The 24,088-nt window shown below is 38.4% G+C and overlaps 1 protein-coding gene across 3 annotated transcripts in view; it reads right to left on the bottom strand.

The window, feature by feature from the left end:
• Positions 1-24,088, bottom strand: part of MIA2 (MIA SH3 domain ER export factor 2) — a 33,554-nt gene that overhangs the window by 3,418 nt on the left and 6,048 nt on the right. Inside the window, exons 5-26 of one of the 3 annotated variants that reach the window (XM_038137541.1) lie at positions 22,023-22,226; positions 21,774-21,874; positions 18,634-18,765; positions 16,344-16,365; positions 16,138-16,226; positions 15,671-15,742; positions 14,880-14,990; positions 14,474-14,545; positions 13,950-14,054; positions 13,169-13,291; positions 12,483-12,606; positions 11,624-11,673; positions 11,352-11,442; positions 9,997-10,135; positions 8,313-8,414; positions 6,957-7,017; positions 6,601-6,636; positions 5,595-5,662; positions 4,827-4,909; positions 4,338-4,469; positions 2,682-2,834; positions 1,227-1,358 (exon numbers count right to left, since the gene is read on the bottom strand). In XM_038137541.1, the coding sequence (XP_037993469.1) occupies positions 1,227-1,358; positions 2,682-2,834; positions 4,338-4,469; positions 4,827-4,909; positions 5,595-5,662; positions 6,601-6,636; positions 6,957-7,017; positions 8,313-8,414; positions 9,997-10,135; positions 11,352-11,442; positions 11,624-11,673; positions 12,483-12,606; positions 13,169-13,291; positions 13,950-14,054; positions 14,474-14,545; positions 14,880-14,990; positions 15,671-15,742; positions 16,138-16,226; positions 16,344-16,365; positions 18,634-18,765; positions 21,774-21,874; positions 22,023-22,226 (2,202 nt within the window). Of the gene's footprint in view, positions 1-1,226; positions 1,359-2,681; positions 2,835-4,337; positions 4,470-4,826; positions 4,910-5,594; positions 5,663-6,600; positions 6,637-6,956; positions 7,018-8,312; positions 8,415-9,996; positions 10,136-11,351; positions 11,443-11,623; positions 11,674-12,482; positions 12,607-13,168; positions 13,292-13,949; positions 14,055-14,473; positions 14,546-14,879; positions 14,991-15,670; positions 15,743-16,137; positions 16,227-16,343; positions 16,366-18,633; positions 18,766-19,770; positions 19,926-21,773; positions 21,875-22,022; positions 22,227-24,088 lie in introns of those variants that run through there. The other 2 variants (XM_038137542.1, XM_038137543.1) reach the window with 2 other exon arrangements.

Raw genomic sequence — 24,088 nt, 5'->3', positions numbered from 1 at the left:
AAAGTTATCCAAAACTCTGTTTCCATTCAAGCGGCTCTGAATTACCCAGGAACTGACTACAACGTTTAAAAAAAATAATTAATTTCATCTTGGCAGTGCCTGAAGAAAGGGGTAAAAAAAGGATGCATTAATAAGTGCAAAGACAGTGCACCTCTCCTGCCCTTCAGTCAGCAGCCAGGTGCTAGAAGAAAGACCTCGGTGGAACATGAAGTATTACAAGGCAGAAGTGAAAAAGCAGAAGTGAAGCTGACAGAAGGCTTGGGAAAGAGGGAAGGTCAGTAGCTGCACAGGGACAGAACTGCCTTCCATTAAAGAACAACACTTTGAAACCTGAACCTTCAACTTGAAACTAAATTCAGCATTCCCAGTTCTCACACACTGTGACACCGAGTGAGTAGCAAAGGTGCAAGGGAGATGGTAACTTCCTACTAATCCTGTCAGCAACTGAGTCCTGGGCAGTGAAGTTTCTGCTGGGAATTTAATGCCTTCACTTCGCTGGTGAATCAGACACATGTGACTTACCAGGGCATTACATAAAGATGAAAAATGCTTAGTAAGTATTAAGCTCTTAAGCTGTCAGTGATAAGGTCTCTGTGACCAAAACTTTACCTATGAGCTTCTGGCAGTTGCCAAGTGTCACACACTAAAACGTACGTAATCAGCCAATTCAAAACCAGTGGCTCAGTGAAGGGTGTGATTAAACTGGGGCAGTTCACTGTGAACTACAAAAAGCTGCCACTATGGTCAACAGTTTGAAGGAAGAGGCCTCAGACCTTCTGCCTCCACGCACCAAGCCCATGGACACCTGAACATTTGGCTGTTTCTGTTTCACTCTTTGTGAGTCCAACCCTTTCTAACTTTACCAAATGTGGCACCAAAATGCAAGCATGGGTTTGCAATGTTTTAATGCCTTGATGAGCCTCATGGGAGGGGCCAAAACAGACTCTCAACCAATTATGAGTGGTTAATATACAGAACAGTGAGGATAGACCACAAAAATACCTGATGACTGCCATTCACAGAATCCTGCCCACCTGACAACAGGGAGGGCTATTGCTCCAACAGGGAATGGCTGCATCAAAGCCAGCAGGAGTTCAAATGTTTCTTACACAATGGAACTTCAGGTCTGTGGTAGCTAAAAACCTGTCCTCTTGCCACAGCTTACCATGCACAGTCAGCTTTCACTGGGATTTTACATTCTAGAGTATCATGGAAGCAACTCCCACCTGTTTTATCAAAAGACTGGACATTGTAAGTTCCTAGTTCTGCTGGTCCAGAAAGTCTTCCAGTATTTGGAGGATTAGGGAAAAATCTTTCTTGTCTTCGAGCAGGAAGAGCTGGATCAGCATATGGCTCACCTGACATTGAAGAAATCACAAAAAACAGGTCTGTGAAGATTTATTCCTTCCATTCCACACAATTTTACACCAAAAAGGTTCTCCAGGCATCCTAAACTCTTGTAAATATACAAAGTGTCTATTAATCAGGGTGAGCAAACAAATCTTAAGTAAGCCAGGGGAATCCCACCAAGTATATCCAATTGCTTATGTTTCTAAAGAGCTGCAAAAGAAAAAGTTCACTGATTTTTGGTTTAACATACAGCAGAATTTTGAAAGTTATGACTGCCTAAGTTATACACAGTGGGGCCTTGAAACAAAGGCTCAGCCTAGCAAAGAAAATGGAAGACAAAATAAGTAATTGTATGTTTTAAGGCATTCTTAGGTAATAATGCTGTTTTCTGTTATGTTTCATAGTGCTGTAATACGTTTCCACCAACTTGCTGGCATCAGATCTAGCAATCTGTCATGCAGATTGTATCTACATGACACATAAACTGTATCAGTGAGATCCAAGGGCAAAGGTGGGCTAAGAACAAGAAGGAAGGGCCAAGGAAACCAAACTACCTCTCTGCAGTATCCTGTCAACAGACCACACCTGCCAGATGAGAAACTGCATCCTGAGAGGACCCTGAGTTCTACCACTATGCTTTCACACAGATGTGTATTGCTTGCTGCAGTAATAACTGAGGTTACCTAAATTTTTTTTTTCTAAACTTGTAATGTTTTTTCTTCTTTATTACAGGTATCCAGGAAAGTTGTCCATACCCCCAAGTTTTTATTTGAGAAATATCAGCAGAATCCTCTTAACTCATCTCTGCCTTCCCTGAGTGGTTAAGTGCAATACAGATGTTTAGCTGAAGAAGTTAGAGTGAAGACTGATTTTGCTGCTGTTAATCATTGAAGAGACAGTAACAACAGGAAAACATGTGCCAGACAGGATCAATGTACCATGGTACTCCTGTACTATTAATATAAATGGGGTTTTTTTGAAAAATAACATTTTTCAACATTGTCTAGTTTTTATCTAAATAAATTAGAACTTTTTCCTTCTTAAATCTCTTAGTAATTTACTTCTATCCAGCCCAGACAGGTCTTTTAATGCACTAAACAACCTCCCAGTAAAATGATAAAACCAATATGTACTTAAAAGATAACAGAGGAGTGCAAGTGAATCACACTGTTCAAGAAGAGGAAAACACTACTATTAAGAAAACCAGTTCAGTTGCATGTGCAGGTCCAAGATAACATTCAATATTTTTAAACCCAAAATAGTTAAATATATAAACTGCAAGTCAGTGACTCCTCTTTTCCATGGATACAGGAGCTAATCAGAGTTTTTACCTGGTGGAGGCAGAACTATCCTGCGTTCTCTTTCCCAAGGAGGAGACAGGGATCCAGTATCTGATGGTGGTCTGTGGGGATCAGTTAATCTATCACAATTCAGCTCTCCTCTTTCACTTCCAGCTTCGTACATGGCAGTTGGTCCTCTGGATCCTAATCGAAGAAATGGGAGTAGTTATTCACCCTTGTGTTTTAAATCCTCTGCTGTGGCTTTCCTGATTCAGTCTGGAAACAGTGGAACAGATCATGGAATGCCAGCAGTGTCAGGACAAGGAGGTGCTGGCTCCACGGGACGCTCCGGCTGTTTGCCACCGACCAGTTATGGCTACGAGAAGGGCTCAAAGGCGAGCAAGGAAAAGTCTGAGCTCAAAAACAGCACAACACAGAGGACCTGCAATGCTTTTGAAAACACTAATCATTTTATAAGTTCCAGTTAATTTGAACCAGACACCAGTACCCTCGTGATAAATAATCTTCTCTTCTCTGCTGCTAATCAAACTAACAATTAGCATGCTGAGAGTTAATACCAGTATCATAAAACACTCATCTGCATCCAACACTCTTCTTGTTCTAATTCTTCATTCAAGAAGGAAAGAAAACCAAACCAAAAAATCAAAACCAAGCAAAAAAAACCCTCTAAGGCCAGGTCAACACATAATCAAGTGCAGTAAAAAAAAAAACTTTAGGTGGCAAGCTTCCTCTAAAACAGACTGGGTCTGAAAAATTACAGAAATACTGAATTCTGCTATCATTCTCTAATTCTCCATGCTATAATTCAACCTAAATCTTGAAGCCATTGTGTGTCTTGTGCACTCTGAGATAAGTACTATAATTGCACCTACTGAAATCCTAATAGAATGGAAATTTGGACATATTTCCCACTAATTAAGTAGAGGCTTCAATGGGTGCAATGGTAAAAATAAATTAAACAGTAGCTTCTTTATTAGCTGTAACTTCACTCTAGCATTTACCTACACTGCTTCCATCAGCATAAGAAATATGAATAGAGGGTATTTTTCTTCCCTTACAACCCATGCCACCCCAGCTTACTTTCACCTACTCTGGAATCTCTGAACTGTACTCCTCACACACAAACTTCCTGGTCCCTTCTATCAGTAGGGAAGAAACACTCTCCATGTGTGATGGCTGCTTCAAATTTAGAACAACGGGAAGGGAAACAATTTACTGAACCAGTAACTTTCTTATACCACAACCTCCAATAAAACTGCCTCATGTTTTTGACAACATTCTCTCACGGACTGTAGACCAATGAGATGGAAGGGGCAGTATTCTTTCTTCAGAAAAATAATTGACTCCTTTTTACTTTAAAATCATATTTATTTCAGCAGAACCCCATCTGTCCAAGAAAGAAAAGACAAGGGATAAGTTCGGCTTTTTACTTTTCTTAACTTATGCTTCTAAAATGACTCCACTGACCAACCTACCAATGAAAACTAGATTTCCAATTGCATTAATACACATTAAAAAGCTTTAGAAGCAAGCTGTAAAACAGGAAGAGTTTGTCCAATTAACTGTTGATGTTGAATTGGTTGTTTTAATGCTTTTTGTCACTAACAAGAGGAAAAGGTATGACAGGTTTATAGGAGAGGAGAGAGAAATCCAGAATAGATACATTTTCAAGTTTAAGAATTGTACCTCTTCCTCCTCCTCCACCTGGAAGCATAGGTGAAAGCCTTAAAGGACCCTCCAATAAAGTTGGAGGGGAAAGAAAAGCTCTTGTTTCAGATGAAGGCCGGCCCATTGGTGAGGGTCCATATGGGGAATGCTCTGGAACAGTTAAAACAAAATACTCAAGTTCACAATACTTAGTTTAACAAACTGCACAAATAACTTCTCAGGTGAAGTTAAAAACTAAACTGTGCAACTAAAATAAAACTGTGCTCTCATTACCATGTAAAACATATTCCCAGTCTACTCTCATCAATACTACAAATGCTCTTAGTTTCAACAAAATACTTGATGTGACCTAGAGTCACTTATGACCCAATTATTTTTTTTTAAAGGTCTGGTATTTGTACATACACATGGCCAAGATAGTTTTCAAACAATTAAATATGTGTGGTCTTGGGAAACAAAACCATAAACCAAAAGAATTAGGCTCTATTTTACAATTCAATACTGTACCTCTGCCAAATGGTCTCACTGGAATATCAAGAGCATAAGGGTCTTTTTCTAGAAGTTCAAGTTTAAATTCTGCTTCAGTTAATCTGCAAAGAGACAACAAATAAGTAGTAAGTGACCAAGAAATGCAAAAGCTTCACCAGACTACACTGTTTACTGCCAGGCTTTCTACCTAACTGGTTAATAAAGCAAGTTATTTTATTCCCTAAATAAATATGACAAAGCATGCCACAGTACTCTGAACTTGAAAATGCCTGAAAGTATTTCTCTATGCTGCTGTGTTTAAACTGTAATTCAGAAGTTGAAATTGCATTTTAGATGCCACATTCCTAGTGTGACATCACTCTAATTGCCCTCCAAGTATTAGTTAACCTCACACCTGAAAGTTCCTCTCAATTACCACCAACTGTTAGTTCAGCATTAACTTCTGAGATAAGCTGTGAAATTGTAAGGTAACCACAACATCTGGTTAATACATACTTACTTTAAAGAAACAGACAAACAAACAAACAAACAATACCCCCCCATTATAGTTCTAGTACTACATTTTTCTTCTTTCCTGAGGTATTTCAATACTTCACATAGTTCCTAAGTTCTTTCTTGCATGTCATAGTTACAGGAAAGCTCAAGGGACTCCCTTTCTTTCAGAACTCGAACACTGATCACTCTGCTGTGTTTGGGCCACAAGACATTAACGGAAAATATCAATCTGCCTAAATCCAACACATGCCAAACTGCATTTGTTTAGGGGTAGATAAGAACTGCACTTACTTTTGTCTGTTATGTGCATTTTCTTTCTTTATATCATTGAGGTGTCTTTCAGCTGCTCGGGCTGTCAGCTTTGGGAAAGGACAAAAACCAGATGCTTAGATATTGCTATTTTTTGATTAAATGCTTCATAAATATGACAATTCCCAGGTCCAAGACATTTTACGTGAAGTGTATAGATTGCATTTTCACAAGAAATGACTCATGTATGGAGCCTCACATATGTCAGCAAATGATATTAGCAGCTCTAAAACCAAATTCTGGAGGAATGATAAGGCTTTCCTTCAGGTTCTTAAAACTTCAGAAACTGAATTCTTTGGTTAAACCTGCTTTGAAGCATCTACAGAAGATTTGAAGTCTCAAATTCTATGTAAGAATGTTATATTTTAAAATCAGATAGATAAAATCTCTGGAATTATGACCACAAAGCACCATAGCTTTTAGCAGAATTTTATCTCAGACATTCAGTGAAAGTGAAGAATCTATTAGTCAGGAGATATTTTAAATTTTCCTGTTTGGAAAAAAAAGGCAAAAACTAATTTTGTAGAAACATTCTTAGGAAGCTGTCAATGGAACATACTGTTCTCACAGGACATAATGTGTTCTACTTGTAGAGAAAAGAAGTGAAGTACACCCAAAGAAAATATCAAAATGGCATTGAAACAAGGCCAAAAGCTTTCACTATTAGCAAAATGTCACACATTAGTTATGTGGTGTCATGTTCTTCCAGCAGATTTATTGCTATAACAAATGATATAAAATTATCATTCTACTGTTCATAAATATCCAGTTTATCCAGTTAAATTTTTCCAACTATTTTATAAAATAGAAGTGTTTTCAACATGTTTTTGTGTATTTCTGCAAGAAATATGTTTAAAAGTGAAAGGTTAGAGATAATTTTGATGATCTGTTTTTAGTATGAACCAAAAGGTGATAAAGCAAATTTTTCAAATAAAGAAAAATGAAGATGTAGAAAATATCAGTAGAAAATTCAGTATTTGGAACTTACCCAATTATCATGAGCTTTTTTCTCATGTGAAGTAATCTGTGAAAGAGAGATTCATTATTCACCTAAACCCCAAAACTTATGATTATGTGCTCTTTTTTATAAATTTAATGTGCGTGGGTAATTTAGAATGAGGCGCCTAAACTGAAAATTCAACTTTTCAATAAAGTTATCTGGTGAGCTCTGCTATGAAATTGTGTTGGTCAAAACCAGATGACATAAAGAAGAGGGAGGGGGAGGCAAAATTAGACACCAAACAAAGCCAAGCTAAATACAGTTCACAAGCTAACAGCAAGTGGTATTCCAGTTGCAGTAAATCCCTCCTACTGGCATAGATGTTTTCACAAAGCACAAAATACCTGATTCTCATAAGAACGAATGGTTCTCTCCAGCTCTTCTTCCAGGTCCTTTGCTCGCTCTCTGGAACAAAATGAGAATTTATGACATTGTAATAAAACATGCAGGAAAGTTTTGAATACAATAAACTCACCATAAACAAGGCGTAATTAAGATTTTTTTTTTTAATCCAAAAATAGTATTGTCCCTCGGGCCCATGGGATACAAAAAACTGTACTAACAGTGGAAATTCTAGGCAAACAGGGATGTAAACAAGAGAACAGAACCCAAACCCCAACACACCCCCAACTTCTCGGTGGTTTGTGATGTCTCCAGCATCAAGGCTGTCCTTCCTCACATGCCCCACCAGCCAGCCTCACCCAGCTCAGCACAGGAACTGATGTGGCAGGAGCACCCCACTGTCACAGGCTACAGCCCGTGCTGAGGGACAGGCACCTGCACTCAGGTTACTTCAGGACCTGATGTATGATGCCACCTTTGCTGCCAGCTGCCCTGTGCACAGGCTCTCTAGTTCTACACTTTCTCAGCAGCTGGGCCAAAGACACAGACATTGCTTGGTTATACTCAATTTGCAATATTAATATTCTCTTTAAAATTAGGATGCCTACAAAATCCATGTTCTGGATAAAATCAGGAAGAGTGAATTCTAGCTTCCTGTATGAATGCTGAAGAATGTCCACAAAGAAGTATTGATCACTACTGTTCAGTTAGGCCTAATACCCCCATAAACACTGAAGTAAAATGGAAAATGTACATTGCATATTGAAAAATTATGTCACAGTTAGAGGAAATGCAGAAAAAACCCAGAGCTACACAGCTGGTGTAACAAAAACCAGAGCAAAGCAGTTAAGAAACAGCTACAGCAAATATTCACCCATGACAATATTTTAGTAAATAATTTCTAAGCAACAGAACTATCTGACAAGCTTTGAGAAACAGAAATAGAGTACTACAACTATAAAGCATAAATGTTAGCTCTGTAGGAAAACTGAACATTCCGTTTATTTCACAACATTCTCTTAGCTTTTTATTTTTAGCTTTGTTCAGTAAGGGGAACTGGATTAGAGATCCACTTCTACCACACCATTAAAACCAACGTATCAGTACAATTAGGATTCTAATGGAAGAGCAGTTGCCATAATCTCCAACACCCAAAAGCTTTTTTAACATTTTAACTTTTTTTAAAAGTAAAACCACCTTTAGTCTGTATTATTACACACAAACTAGTGTCTAACACACATACACCACAAAGAAACTGGAAGAAAATATATTTGCTTATGCCTGTGGTTTTTTAAATTCTCTATTTTACTTTCTTCACTTTGGAACAAGTGATTAAAACAACTAAAATCTGCAATTACCTGTAGCTGTTAAGTTCTTCAGCAGCATGAATAATTTTTTCATCTACTTTAGAAAGCTTTTCTTCCTTCTGTAGACGTTCCCTCTCTTCTACTGTCAATTTCCTTTAAACGAAATTTAAAAACTATGGTTAATTTTGTTTCAAGTCAACAATTTTGAAAGCAGCCATAAATCATACCAGACAAACTAAAACCCAAACTACACTAACGGTCAGTGATTTGTTCTGGTATTTTCTAAAAATCATTTTCTGGAGGAAAAAAAAAAAAAATTGTTACTAGCTATTTAAAAAAAAAAGAAGTCTTTCCAGGTCATCCTTTTTTATCCTTATGCCTTACTGGGCATTAGAGAAGAAAAAACTCATGCACAAGGTAGTTCTGCAGAGCACACATGGATACCACTGCTGTATACAGCCCCGAATGGATAAACTGGTCATCTTCCTGTGAGCTCTTAGCAATCAAGCTGTCTAAATCATAGATCTTGTGAACATGACTTAAATTTCTTTTCTACTCAATCTTCATTTCCTACCTTTTTGTCCTCCCTGTTTGAACAGACCCAGTTTTTAAAACTTGCCTTAATTAACTGTAAGGTTTTTTTGTGCTGCTACATCACCCTACCTGTTTCTCCCCACTCCTTTTTGGCTTTTCTAAAATTCTTTGATAAGCAGTGTACATTTGGTGAGTTTTAGTGAGGGTATTTTTAAACAGCATTCACACAGTCTGCTGTCTGCTTATTGTATCTTTTTTTTTAACAGGCTCCTTCCCTCTCCCTCTCTGCTCTTTTTTAAAAATCAAAATGCTAATGCAGTGATTTCTAAGATTATTGCATCTTCAAAGATGCTAAATATCAACAAAGGTATATAAATGCTACAGAGCAGATTACTGAAAGTAATACTTCAAAAAGGTCCTGCACACTGCTCACTACAGGATCTAGTCTTGTGCTGATTCTCTTGCTGCCTTTGAAGAAATAATTTCTGATTAGTAAAACTGTAATTTTACCATCATCTCGTAAAGTGAGGCACCCTGCTGCCACACACACACACAGACACACTCCTGAAGTTTACTATATGCCCTGGACCAATCAACTTTAATTTCTAGTCCTAAACATATTTCTGATTTCAATCACTAGCTCATAACCCCTACTAACATTCTGACTGTGAGGCAGACAATCATCTTCTGGTTTTCTTGGTGAGGAAAGCCTGATTCACAAAGATTCTATATTGCTTACCAACAAGAGCTTGCCTATGTTTTAAGTTTAGTTTTATATAAATCTTGTCATTCCTCCGACATCCCTTGCTCTCTTTATTATATAAAATATATCTCACAGTTAAAGCACCTACTGATTTTCTTTCAGCAACTCTGACACATGTATTACATCATATAGTAATTCAATTAAAGAAAAAATAATCACGCTGTCCTACTTTAATTGCCTTATTTAATAGATTAAAAATCTGTTACTTCTTTGTTTCTGTACTTGCCTGTGGTGAAGTCCTAAAATGAATTGCTTCAAGCAAACAGTTTCTATAAACTACTGTAAACACAAGTGTACATGAAAGTGTAATAAACTGTCTTCACAATTCAGAAAATTCTGGAAAGCAGTATTCAAACTTTCAATAATTTTCAGCCTCCCGAATCAGAGCTACATTCAAATCAAACAGCAAGCACTGAAGATAAGAAGAGGAACCAGCACCTGTGTAGTTTCATTTCATTTTCTTGATAAAGCTCAGTCATTACTTTAAGTTTCTGCTGAAGCTTTTGAACTTCGCTTTCAAAACGCTCGTTTTCAGACTGCAAGGAAGCTTGCTGGCTTTGGAGGTTTTCTATGCGTTCTGTCAAAATTAGAGATAATTATATTGGGATAACACACTGGCAATATTTTAGTATGCAAAAATCTGTAAAAACCTTTGATCCTATGTTGATTTAGTAACATAAGATACAAAGTTAACATATTTCAATATATGACACAAAATGAGAAACCAGCAATTATACTCCCTACCTGCCACAAAGTGCAGCCCTGTGCGTGTATCAGGCCTTTGCTTCAAACCACATAACTTCTTTGAAAACAACTCAGTTTTGTAATTCAGAACCTATATTTTTATTTAGGGCTCTTACCATTGTAATTATGTGACTAAAGGAGTACAATTAGCACCACCATATGCTCTTGCAGATTTTCCTATACAAGGTCCTCCTCAACAGCCTGAATGGGTAACTCAGATTTGTCAAACTACCTTTATCTTTCCAAACTGAATTCAAAGTCCCGTTTCTTTTCCTACTTAGTATTCCTGTGCTTCTTTTCAAGAAATATAATAAAGCTTCAAGTAAGTTTGAACATCTTCACGGGACAAAGCTACAGTCAATTTGGAGAGCTCACTAGCACAAGGAATATGTTTAAAGGACTGCTAAGAAACTGAAAACTACAGTCTGGCAGAGCATTTCACCAGCCAAATAACAAAGCTGTACATTCCCAAGTGATGGCTACTCTGCCAGCTGTGATTATGAAAGCAATAGCTAATTACAGGTTTTAATTTGAACTTGAGCTGTTTTCATTTCATGAGGTTTAATTCAGTATGTCCTACACAACAGAGGAAAAGAAACAGAGCAAGATGTTTTTAAGTTCAATTCTCTAAATGCAGTACTTTATATTTTAAGGATTGAGCTTGCACCCATTACAAACTAACTATAATTAAGCTATTCTTTTAAGAGATGGTTTTAAAATTTAGATTAAAACTCCACTGTTTCATGTCCAGAAATTATGTAAAGGAGGTATTATGTATTTATTAACATCACTTTGCTCTTGTATTTTAAGATTCAATATCTAACTTTATAGTTACAGAATATTCCAACAGAGTACCACCAAATTGCAACTTTGATCGCTCCACATCTAAAATCATGTATTTAAAATAGCTAAGCAATTTAAAAATTAATTTTAAAAATCAAGTCGTTATTACTGTAAATTTAATTCAGTTTTTACTGGAATTAATACTTGCAGCCTGTAACACCATTTTACCAAAGCAGCATCTTAAAGGCAAAACAGAATTTAATTACCCGTAAGTTCTTCTTTAGCTTTATTTTCATCAGACAGTTTTGAATACATTTGGTCTCTTTCTGCTTCCATGGTCTTTAAACAAGCATTTAACTACAATCAAAATTGAAAAAAAAGAGAACATTATAAGATTACAAGATCAAGAAAGTGTTTGCATGCAAAAATACCTAATGAAACATTAAAATATGCTGAACTCTGATACTAGTATTACCAGAATAATTACATATTAGTTAGTTTCCCCTCTTCTACCCACAGGTTTCTTAAAATCACGTACCTTTGCAGCATAGATCAATTTCTTCACAGTTCGTTTTTGCTCATCATCTGCTTGAAGGAATAGAACAATAAATCACATCAAAAGCATGAAAGGGTTTGTGACAGAGCTTACTGCTATTATTTGGTTTTTTATACAAGAGCAATGACAACATACTACAACAGGCACAGCATACTTGGAGGACAAAGGAGCAAAAAAAAAGCAGGGGTGTGAGTAGAAGATATGCCAGTACTGTAGTGTTTTGTTTGCCAGTCAATCACGACTCAGACTGGTCATGCTAAAAGTGAGATGCTGAATACACGCTGTAAGATCGATGGGCATGTGCCCTATGGTATCATAAGCACCAGCACAAAACGAAGCTGCAGCAAGAAAGAGGAGGAAGAAGGGCTTTTCTGTGTTGCTGTTTAAGGGGACTCACATCTACACCCTTAGATGACACTGCTACCACACTGCCTGCAACAAGTAACATCTCTGTAAGGATAAGGAAGCAAAAATTAGTCTCTAAGGACCCTCAGTACTACTGCTGGGAGGAGCCTGAAGAATAAATAAAATCAAGATTTCCACCTAGAAATGCCACAAAGTCACTGCTTAATATACAGACACATACTGCAGAATTCTGCGAGAGACTGGCCACTGAGTCTTTGCATTGCTCTGTGACAGTGTGTATGCCACACAGTGCTGAACACGAGAATAGACTGCTATTCCAGAGATGTCCAAGCATCAGTTAACTGTCCAACATGAATGACATTGGGTGAGATTTAAAAATCTGACTTCTATAAAGCTAATCTTGCAACTTTCCTGGCAGTTAGTCAGTTTTGTATTTCTAAAACATCTGTTAAAGATTTAAATAGGGAAACCATACCTAAGTGCTCTCCGTTCTCTGTTTCCCCCTTTATATCCGTGTCCCAGTGGTTGTCTTCAGTGTCACCATCTTCTCGTATTGCTGAACTCCAGTCTTTCATGTTCAGTATATATTGTGTCAGTGACTAAGAAAAAGCACACAAAAATCTCACAAACAAAAAAAAGCAACGAAAATGTAGTTATCATTACAATTGCTTTCCAAGATTTCTGTCCTTTATTTAGTTCCCTTAGTAGATTAAGTCAGCCCCATATACAAGATTCTAGATGTCTGATAATACTTCTTCCATCAAAGCACATATCTGCAGGTCAACAGGCACATCTTTGTGAAGAATTTTCAGACAGCTCTAAGCAAGCATGATTTTAGTGTGGCTTGTGTATGTAAGGTACACAACTATAAGAATATACACTCAAGTTCCACACTACAAACTGGGGACAGGGAGGAAAGGCAATACTCTATCAGAACTAAAAGTTTTTCCTTAGCTGTCTTTATCAGACAGCTCCATTGTGCTGCTAAGCAACCTTTTTTTGCTTGGCCAGAAACATTACATTAGAGAATACAGACAGCAAACAAAAGCCCAGAACAGTGTAAGGCATATTAAGACAAAGAGAGGTTGTCAGGCTTTCTTGGAACTCTATGATTAGCATCAGTCTGAATAATTTGATTCAATCCCAAATGTCATAATTTACCTTGATTTGGCTCTCTTTATTTTTCAAAACTTCTTCTACATCTGTTTTAGAAGACTCAAACATCTTTGTTTGTTCATTCAGTTCACTAAGTCGTTCACCCCATCCTTCAGCTTCTTGTAAAAGCTAAAAAGGGAAATACCAGATCAGTGTGATTGTCGACAAAACCAAGAATCGAGGATGAATAGTACTGAGCCTGTTACATCTATTGTCTATACATAAGTGGGATTTAAACCTCTCACCCACCACTAAAAACTAACAGAGGTAACACTACAAGAAAGTTAGCCAAAGAGTTGAAAATTAAGACTTCTATGTTTAGTTCAGTTGCTTTCAATTCATACATCTACAGTGGTACTAGACTACATTTTTTTCCTGCCTTCTGAATACTCTGCAATTCCTCAATTTCTTTGGTTTTCTAGATCAAGTAAAAGAATTTTCTCTCTGCCTCTGTAGAGAATCCTAGTAGTGGGCTCGTTCAGGTATTTCTGCTTTCCAACAGGTCTCAGCAAAGCTCTTGCTAGACTTACATTACCACATGCTCACCTTTCACTGAGCTCCATGCATGATTCCCCACAAACTGTAACTACTGCATTTCTTTTAAAACAGAATTATTTTAGACAAACATAAAATTGTTTTAAAAAACATGTCCTCTTCCTCATTCCATTCACTAAAACAAACAGAAGGTTATTAGTAAACTTGTTGAGGATGAGTTCTTTGGAGAAATCATATTTATTAGTACAATAGGAAAACACAGTATTTCTAAGGATAACTAGGAAGAACCTACCTGTTTCTCACTTTCTTGGAGATGGCTGTTTTCATCTACTGCATCTTGAACAGATGTCTTGAGTCTCTCAGTATTAATCTGATATACTTTTAGGGTGGACTTGGCCTAAGTGAAATTAAAAAGTCTGTTGTTTAAACGGTATTGGTGAAGATATAGGTGGGGTCATGATGGTATTACTGGATTTATCTTAGGTTTTCTGGCTGTGCTACATACATATTCTCACTTTTTCTCTACAATTTCAACAGTTTTTGCTGACTGTAGTTTTGCAATACTATGTATCATTGAGGAGTAAGAAAGCAAAAAAAAGACAAGGTAACTACACCTCAATAAATGCCAATCACTATAGGAAATTAAAAGTTGCTGAATCAAGCCACACCAAAGTACTAGGCTTTACAAACTCTTTTGGTTTACGCAGCATATGATCTCTGCACCCCTAACAGAAAAAAAAAATTAAAACAGTGACTACATGGGGAATACAGAGATTGCAAAGATTTGAAAACAGAAAATATAAAGGTTAGACATACCTCATCAATTTGTGACTGGATAGATTTTTCTTCATTCTCTAAAGACTCCACTTTCTCCTGAATTTCAGCCACCTGAAAATTATTAGTTGTCATACAGCTTCTTTCAAATATTTGACTGACAATATCTAGACAATTGATAAAACTACTTTTATTTTCAAACTGAGAAAGTTCTACTGCTGAGTCAGTAAAAATGTGTGTAAAAACATGTTGCAACAAAACCAGCTTTTCTTCTTTTGAGTATTTTCCTTTATCATTTTTCTAATGTTACAGGGAAGACAAAGTAAAAAATGTAGTTTTTATTTCAGAACACACAAAGAAAATAGTTTGTCTTATCTGCAGAGATTTTTTTTCTGTGAGAATTTTTTTAAACTAAAAGAAACAAAGACAGGATTCGATTTACTCTTACCAAGGCATCATTTTCCGACTGCTTAGATTTTTCTTCTTCCAGTTCTTTTTCTAGATTCTCTATTTCCTCGTTGAGTTTCAAGTTTGACTTGTTCAGCTTTTCATGCATTTCCTAAGTCAAGTTGGTTTGTGAGTTAATAAAACATTTGATATTAATTACATATGAAGACAACAAGTATATTTTAAATATGACAGCAAAGTATTTCACTCAAATGCTCTAGAGACTCCTGCATGAACAAAAGCTGTAAGAATTAGCTCTGTAGGCTTTGAGGTGCAAAAAGAAATAAACCTACTTGCTTTTTTTTAACACTAATTTTATAGAGCCTATTAGGTATTTGATTCACTTATCCAGAACTCTTTTACAAATTTATTCTCCGTTTGGGAGATATACACAATGTAGTGGGAATTTTTCTTTAAAACTGTGCACCTGTAGATTGTGGAAATTATTTGAATTAGGTAAGATGTGAGAAAAAAAAAAAAATTCATGCACTACCCTCTCTCCTGGAAATGGGAACAATTTATTTCTTAAATATTGTCCAATATGCCATTTGTTCTAGTATTACTCACCCTCAATGCAATTGTTAGAAAAGGCTTCTCTTAATTTAGATGCTATGATTTAAAGTAATTTTCAGTAACCCAATTAAAAGTATTGCTTTGGAGTTTTTGGGTTTGTCTGACTTTTTTTGCTTTATTTTTACTTAGTTTGTTTGGGTGTTTTTTAATACGGGCCACATTTTTCCTAAAATCCTGCCTTATATTGTAGAAGTAACAATTTCCATTAACCCTTTTTACCTCAAAAAAAGATGTGTCTGTTGATTCTTTCGTAGTGTTACCATCCTTCAGAGACAACTGTAAATCTTCAAACTGAAAAGGAATTACTTTATGTCAGCATATAGTAAATAATTGACTAAATACTAGCATTAACTTGTGAGGCTCTAGTCTGAAACACAGACATCATCTAAATATTCACAAATGCACCTTGCTGGAAATCAGGAAAGACTTAACCCTACTACACAATCCCAGTGATGTAAACAAAAAAAAAGACATTTTGAATTTGCTTCCGGTGAAATATATTGTAGAGAGAGTTCAAAGTCAGAACTTACTTACACCTTAATTGCTCTTAAAGACACTGACAGAAAAAAGCATTTGAAGAATCCCTTTGAAAGCTCTAAAACATCTTACTTTTAGAAACGTTAATACTTCACTTGATAGAATCCATTTCTATGACATATCTGAAAGCAATAAATTAAGACCATTACCTCTTTTTTGCAAAGACTGAGTTTTTCAAGAATTTTGCATTTTTCTTCAACTAGTTCAGCAATTTTATTGGCAAGCTTTTTTTCCCTTCCTAAAAGGTGAAAGACAAGCAAATGTTGCATCATCCAGATAATCAAAGGTGAAAAAAGAAAGAATAAAGTTATATCCCAGAGAAATATGAAGAATGAAGTATCAAAAATAAGCTTACCTACATAAAGTCGACTTCTAACCTGGAAAAAAAAAGAGAGTAAATATTGAAAATGTCTGATCAATTACTCTCACACAATATCTGAAAACTAATCTTTTAAGCTGTGATTCCATGCCAAGTTTAACCATGGAACTTAAAAAAGGAATATAAATATGGCTCCTATTAAAAACACACAATCATGTCTGCTGCTCTTACTCCCTTCATGTCGGTGTGTTTGCCTCATCTTTCTCCCACTCTTATCAGACAAAGAGGGGAAAGGAGATTAGTTTTCACCTGGACCACTTTAATAACACACTGGATATTCAGCACATAAGCACAACTGCCTGACTGACACACAGTCAGAGGAGTAGGACGGGGAAGGGAGGGGGAATCTCCACACATGAGCTCAGATTTCCTATTGGGAAAGATCTCCCACGTATTACAACACACAACAGCTAAAGCTGCAGTAAGGTACTACCTGATGGGCATGCTTCAAGTGCCAAGCGAGCAGCTGCCACGTGGGGTCTAGTGCCCTAGAATCAAAATCTAACAAATGGCAAAATCTGTCACAAACAGCCTGTACCTTGGGTGAACCCACAGAACTGTTACAACACAGCATTTCTCTCAGGGCTGAGCCTGGGTCATGTGCCTAATGTAACAATGGGGCCCTCAGATCTTCCCTATTTCCTACTAATTTAAAGCCAAGCAGCCCAAATAATGAAAAAAGGGTAAGAAAGTTGCAAGTATACTTTTATCCTATCATACCCAATGGCTAGTTAGTGACTCCATTACGTTTCAGTAACCATCAGTTCTTCAAGGAGCAGTCAGTGCAGTTCTAAGTATGGATGACTGAAAAAGCTATCAATAACTTCTGCAGTATCTCCTGCCTTAAGTGGCATGTGCAGAAGGAAAACAACACCAGGTTAGCTGCTTGCATGATTTCAGCTCAAATGCCTTTTGTATCATCTAGAGGGATGTCTCTAGAGAACAAAAGGTATGACCAAATTATAGTTACGTTAATTTACACAAAGACTGATCCCCTTACAGAGAAGGTTAGTTGATGCTAAAACCCTAAAAACGCAGTTGCTCGTATCTGAAAAACTAAACAGCTACGGAACCAGTCTTGAGACATGAGTATCATTACACTCACCACCCAAATCACATTGACTGTATGAGAGTATGTGAAAAATGGGAAGAAGTTTGGAATACTGAATTACAGATACTGACCCCATTTCCATAGCAGGGAAAGTATGGTAAGCAACTTTTACTATTCAGATCTTTACTTACTCTCAAGAGAAGATAGGCATTACCTCAAAAATATGATCTGATTTGTGCATTGAAAGGTTTCAGTACTGCAATTCTCAAAGTCATCAGATTAGAGCATGCAGTTAAATTGGTCTCACAAAGAGCATGCAGTTAAATTGGTTCAGTGTTCCAGTGTTGCAACAAACAGAATCCAGGCATCACTGTCCAAACAGTTTTAAAATGCCTCCCTTGATAGGAAACCATATGGATTGCTTTTGCTTGAAAGACCTGAGATGCTCTGGCTATGGCCAGGCAAGTCACAGAGATATCAATGCACACAGCAATACAAACGCCTAGGGAAGACATCTGTATCCTGTGAAAATAATTTAAGGGCTGACTTTGAAAGTCTGGTGCAGAAATTAAAAAGAAAAGAGGAAGCCTGTAGCAAGTTTCATTGCATTTCCTCTTTCAACAGTCACTCACTACATACCCAAACACTTTTTATCTTGACAAAACAGACTTTTCAACTTCTCTTTTAGAGAGATCCTAAATTCAATCACAATAGATTTAAAACTCTGAAGCATTATCTATCTTGAACAGGAAGGATAACAAATTCATTGCAAACTATTAATGCACTCTGTATCTGCAAGTAACTTGAACACTTTCTGTGCTGGTTTTGTCTGGAATAGAGTTAATTTTCTTCACCGACCAGAGGGATAACCCACACCATGTTGACATCACGCTCAGCACATAAAGCTGAGGTGAGGGAGGAGGAAGGGGGGGTGTGTGGAGAGATGGAGTTTGTCTTCTAGATAACTGCTACACGTGATGGAGCCCTGCTTTCTTGGAGACAGCTGAACACCTGCCTGCCCATGGGAAGCAGTGAATCAATTCTCTGTTTTGCTTTGCTGCATGCACTGCTTTTGCTTTTCCTATTGAACTGTCTTCATCTAAACCCACAAGTTTTAGTCCTCTGATTCTCCCCCTCTTTCCAACGTGACAGAGAGAGTGAGAGAGTGGCTGTGTGGTGCTTAGTTGATGTCTGGGGTCAGACCACAACACTTACTGATTGATAACTTCTGTACAGGAACAAGAGAATTGTCAAGGCTCCAACAATGCCAGCACAGATAACTATTTCCCACGGGAAACCATACAGATCAGGCCCAGGTCTCATATCTTCAGGCAGTGAAGCCACAGCCTGAAAAGTAAAGTAAAAAGCTTCAGCTAAAGGAAAAGAGGCTAATATTATTCACAGAAACAGACATTACATGTTGACATTGTTTACTTCCAAGGCTTGTATATCTATTTGTTTTCCAAAACTTTGAGAAAATGGTTAACAGAAGCATTTGATTTTTAAATGACAGATTTACCAGGTGAAGAAAAAAAAAAGAAAAAAGAAAGAAGTTCCAACAAGACATGAAAATCAACAGATAAAGGTCTGAAACCTTTTCTTTTTGAGATTATCAATTATAACAGAATGATCAAGGTTGAAAGGGATCTAAAAGATCTAGTTTCAATCCCTCTGCCACTGGTAAGAACACTTTCCACTGGTCCTACTTCCCCAAAGCCCCATCCAACCTGCCCATGAACACTTCAAGAGATGGGGCATCCACAGCTTCTCTGGACAGCTTGCTCCAGCGCCTCATCACCCCCACAGCGAAGAATTTCATTCTCTTATCTAACCTGAACTCATCCTCTCCAGTTTAAAGCCATCCCCCCTCACCCTATCACTACATGCCCTTGTAAAAAGAGCCTCTCCAGCCTTTTTGTTGGCCTCTTCAGGTGCTGAGAATTTACTATGGAAAATTCTCCTTTGAGTTGTGTTACATTTCACTGCTGGAAGAATCAACAATGGTAAGTACTTCTTAATATCTGGTAGAAAACTTGTTTGGTAGAAAAACCTGTTCAACCAACGTCATGCTAAAATAACATACTGAACACGCCGGTGATTTAACACATTTTAAACACATCGATACACTCGCGTTTCATTTGTAAACGGATCTATTTGCCCAAAGATACGACATGCTCCATGTGGCTCAAATTTACTACACGTGACCCGTGCCTGAGAACACGGTACTGTGCACTCAAGCCTTCATTTCGATTTCTCCCCTGCCCGAGCCCCTCGCCAGCAGCGCTGCACAAGACCCCGGCCCTCGCGGGGGCTGCGCCGAGCCCCGCATCGCTCCGCCACTCGGTCACTCACCCAGCGCAGCCCTTCCCAGGCCAGCCCGCAGTAGCGGCGGGCGCTGTCGTGCAGCCCCGGCCACAGCCCGGCCGTGCCGGTGCCGCCGCCGGCCCCGGGTCCCCCGCGCCCGCCCGCCGCCATCTTCCCGCGGGCGGCGCGCGCCCCTTCCGGTCCGCCGCCTGACAACCGGCCCGTACCACTGCCCGCCGGGGGGGCGGGGAGGAACCACTGCTGCCGCGGGTGGCGGGTGGCGGGTGGCGGGTGGCGGGTGGCGGGGGGGGGGGAGGGGGGCGCGGCACAGGTGGCAGCGGCCGGGGCCCGGCTCTGCCCGCTGCTGCCGGTACACCCTGCCCTGGGCACGGGGGCCGCCCGCCGGAGCGACCGGCAGCTGCCCTCGGCGAGCGCCCACCGTCCTCCGGCACGGACGTGGCCCCGCGGAACCTGCTCCTGTTCGTCCCTAAAGTTACGCTCGGAGAAACTCACCTCCCGTGCGGCGCTGGCCGCCGCCGCCTCCATGCCCGCCCGGGCGGCAGCGGTGGCACGGCAGCAAAACTCCCCGGCAAGGCCCGGCTCCCGGCGGGCCGCCCGCCGCGCGTGTCCCGGCCCGGGCGGCGGGGCCGGCAGTGCCCGCGGGGCGGGGAGCGCCGGGCCGGGCCGGGCCGGGCCGCAGGTGGGTGCCGGCTGCGCAGGGCTGGGCGGGCCCGAGCTCGGCCAGTGCCTGTGCTAAAAGTGCCCCTGCCCGGCTGCTGGTGCCACATGTGAGGGGAGATGCAATGCCGCTAACTACTTAAAAAAAACCCAAAACACACACACACACACAAAAAAAACAAAAACAAAAAACAAAACAAAACAAAAAAAACCAAAAAAACAAACAACAAAAAACCCAAAACAAACAAAAAACCACAAAAAACCAAACCAAAACAAACAAACAAACAAAAACCAACAAAAAACCCCCACCAAAACACAAAACCCACGAGTGCTAGCGACTTCTACAACAGCAAGGTGAGTGACTGGACTGCAAAGCACCTAAGGGACCAGGATAGGTGGCAGGGGGAAGTGCCTTTTTTAGCTTTTTTAGCTGTATCAAACAATACAAGAACGAGTTTGGCCGTAGCAGTGAACTGTCAGTGAGTTGCAGTCAGCCACGAGGCCCCTCAGTTTTCGTCATGCTAAACTACAATTTAACCGTATTCTATGTACGTACACTGGAAATCAGAAATAAATTTATGTGGTTCTTAAACTTCAATGACCCCATCTAAACGACGTTCAACCGAAGCACGGAAGTGAAGTTTACCAAGTGGCACTTCACTGGCCACTACTCTTTTATTTAGAGGGGACAGTGCAGGAACAGCTGCCTTTTCTCATGGTGCTCTGGCAGCGTTGCTTCTTGTGCAGTTGCGCCTCTTAAGGTTCACCTTCACTCTGCACTACATTTTGATGTTTGAGACACCCCCATAGCAATAATAACCCCATTTTCTATTTTATATATATATATATATTGCATAGAAATGTATCTTTAATGCAATTACAAATGAGGGGAGGATTTGGGAATCAAGGCTTTGAAAATACTCTTTAAAAACACAGGAACTTGTCTGGTTATTTTACTCATCATAAGCCAAGTTTTTTAAGTCCATGCAAATTAAATGAGTACTGTTCTGAGAACTAGAGGGAGCTATTAGTTTCATTATAAAAAAATAAAAAAGAAACAAAACCAAAGAAAAAGTTAAAAACACCACTCAGGTGTTTCCTGGCCATTGAAAAAGCCCACAAAACAAAACCCCAAATCCTCACACTCTAAGTTCATCAGATTCTGCAGTGCAAAGAGACAGATGATGAGCAGCTGAGCTAACATTTTCTTGTGCTCTGTCTCATTTGGCATCAGACAACCCTGGAAGCAGGGAACTGCAGAGGATTTATTTAAAAGGATTTTTAAAAAAAATTTTAGGAGTTTGCAGAACATAACTTGTAGCTGGCTTACATTTGCACTAATGTCAATGTTATATCACGGAAAGAATTCTTACCGTTTTGATGATAATCACCACTGCCGACGATGCAGATTTTATTGTTTCTTTGATCTCAAGAGCATTCAAGCACAGAAGTATCTGATGTATCCAGCCTCCTTCTGGTTTGATCATAAGGAATAAAACAAGAGTAATTTACATAACTTTTGTCAACTTCACATAATTCCAACTGGATTAATTGGGTTTTGGTTTGCTTTTTTTTAAGATTGCAAATTTATTTTCCTTAAAGTTACAAAACTTAGCACTTACCATTACTTGGAACATAGTTCTGGATGGCATCAGAGACAGACGTTTTGACATCAGCTTCAGAGGCAGGTCCTGAACTGTCCATTTTTGTTTCAGAATTTACTGAAGCCATGGCTGTTGCTTTTGAATCTTGGTCACTGTCATCAGCTACATACATTTCATGCTCCTTCTCTGATGTTTCTTCTAGTAGCTTTCTTCTGCCTACTCCTGCACATAATTGTGAAGGGAAACCATGGTTACTTTTAGAGGATTCTACTTACTCCTATAAGATATTAACTTCTACAGAGATTTTAATTTTTTTTGTTCTTTTTATTTTCCTCAACTTAAAGCCCACCACTAGAGTAAGTGGGCTACATATGTATGACATAAGAAACACTATACAAATAATGATCTCAGAATTTGAATGATAGAGCTTTAAGCAAAACTTCCATTGTAGGAAAGTAATTAAAAATAAGTGTTCAGGAAAAAATATGTTTGGTTTTAATAGTTAGTTTGTAGATTCCCTGGTCAGGATTAGTAGGTCTCTTTTTATATCCAAATACAAGTGGGGTAAACTCTAGAGCGAGAACAGTTAAAAATACCATGTAGGATTAAAGATTAACAAATTCCAAGATACCAAGCTTCCCTGCAAAATACAAGAAACCACAGGCATGTCCATGTAGAAGAATGACTGAAGGCACCTGGCTGCCTCAGTTTTAGTGATTTGGAGTAAATGCCTGAAGCCAAAAAAATACTGCTTGTAAAAAACCCACAGCATGCTTACCCACAAAGAAAAAAAGTTACAGATTGTTAAATTTAAACATATGCTTCAAGACCATACTGGCCAAAGACACACATCAGAAGTAGCCCAGTAGTTCAAGACAAGTTATTTGCTCTGAAACTGTTACCATTATATTAACTCAACTTGTGTTGTCAGATCCTCAAAATATCATAAAACAATCCATAACTGGTATGAGTTAGGCTCACTACCCCTTCATTTTAAATCAGCAGAAGGAGACAGTGTTCCATCTGTTGTGGTTTTATTTTTGCCAATAAAGGATATTCTGTTCTTGCTAAATCATTGTTAGTGAAACATTACTCTAGTAACTTTAGCTGCAGTTTGGGCAGCGCACTTAATTGTTGTAGCAGACAAAAGCTCTGGCAGCTCTCGAAGAACATTCCTTTTTTCTGTATATTTTTCCTGCTCAGTGTCCAAATTGTGCCCCTTTTGTGCAGACACAATGACCTGTTCCCTCCACATAGCATTGTCTTTAGTTGAGTAAGCTGTGATTTCCCTATGAATCTTTTCAAATTGCTGGTGCTGCTGCAGCAGTTTGCTTCCATCACAGAGATACTCTAAGAGTTGCTCAACATCTTGTTTTAATTTAAATAGAATTGTTAAAATGTAATTAATGGGTTTGGTAAATATGTTTATCATACAATATTTTCCTGGTTTTGGTTTTTCTGCACCTTTTTTATATTTAATAGTATCTTACATTGGTCAGATTCCTTTCAACTTCTCATTCTTCTGTGCAGTATTCAAGTGTACTAGTCCTAGTGTCACTTCTATTTTCATTTGGGTTTTTTGACCAAACATAAATGCTTAGACTTTTTTTGACAGGGTTAATTGTTAGTTTTACTAAATATATTTTCAAAGAAAATTGTCCAATAAAAATACTAGTGAAATCCTTTTTGTTAGAATATAATTGCTATTGTATTTCTGGATTTTGACTCTTATGTTCAGAATCTTTCTTTTTTCTTCTCCTAACTAGTTTTAGTAGCAGCAATTTTTTGTTCAGCGTTACTCATCCTTTCAATTACAACAGCATCTTCTTTTTCAACCTCTACTCTATCAGCCAGGTTTATGAGCAATCCCAGGTTGCCAGGATTTAATTAATCCAGTTTTTTAATAGCAGTCTGGCTTTCTAGTTAAATGGCTTTAGAAGACACTAGCTGTCTATTTTTTTTTTCTTTAAAGATGTCTTCTGTTTTAGAGAGCTCCAAGGGTAAAAGTTTAGCCTTGGTCAGATTTATATCACATGACTGTTGCTTTTAGTCTCAATAAATTTTCTTTAGAAATACTTTTTTGG

This window comes from Motacilla alba, chromosome 5, assembly GCF_015832195.1.
Source record: "Motacilla alba alba isolate MOTALB_02 chromosome 5, Motacilla_alba_V1.0_pri, whole genome shotgun sequence".
Classification (NCBI taxonomy): domain Eukaryota; kingdom Metazoa; phylum Chordata; class Aves; order Passeriformes; family Motacillidae; genus Motacilla; species Motacilla alba.
This window is presented reverse-complemented; position numbering and strand designations above follow the sequence as displayed.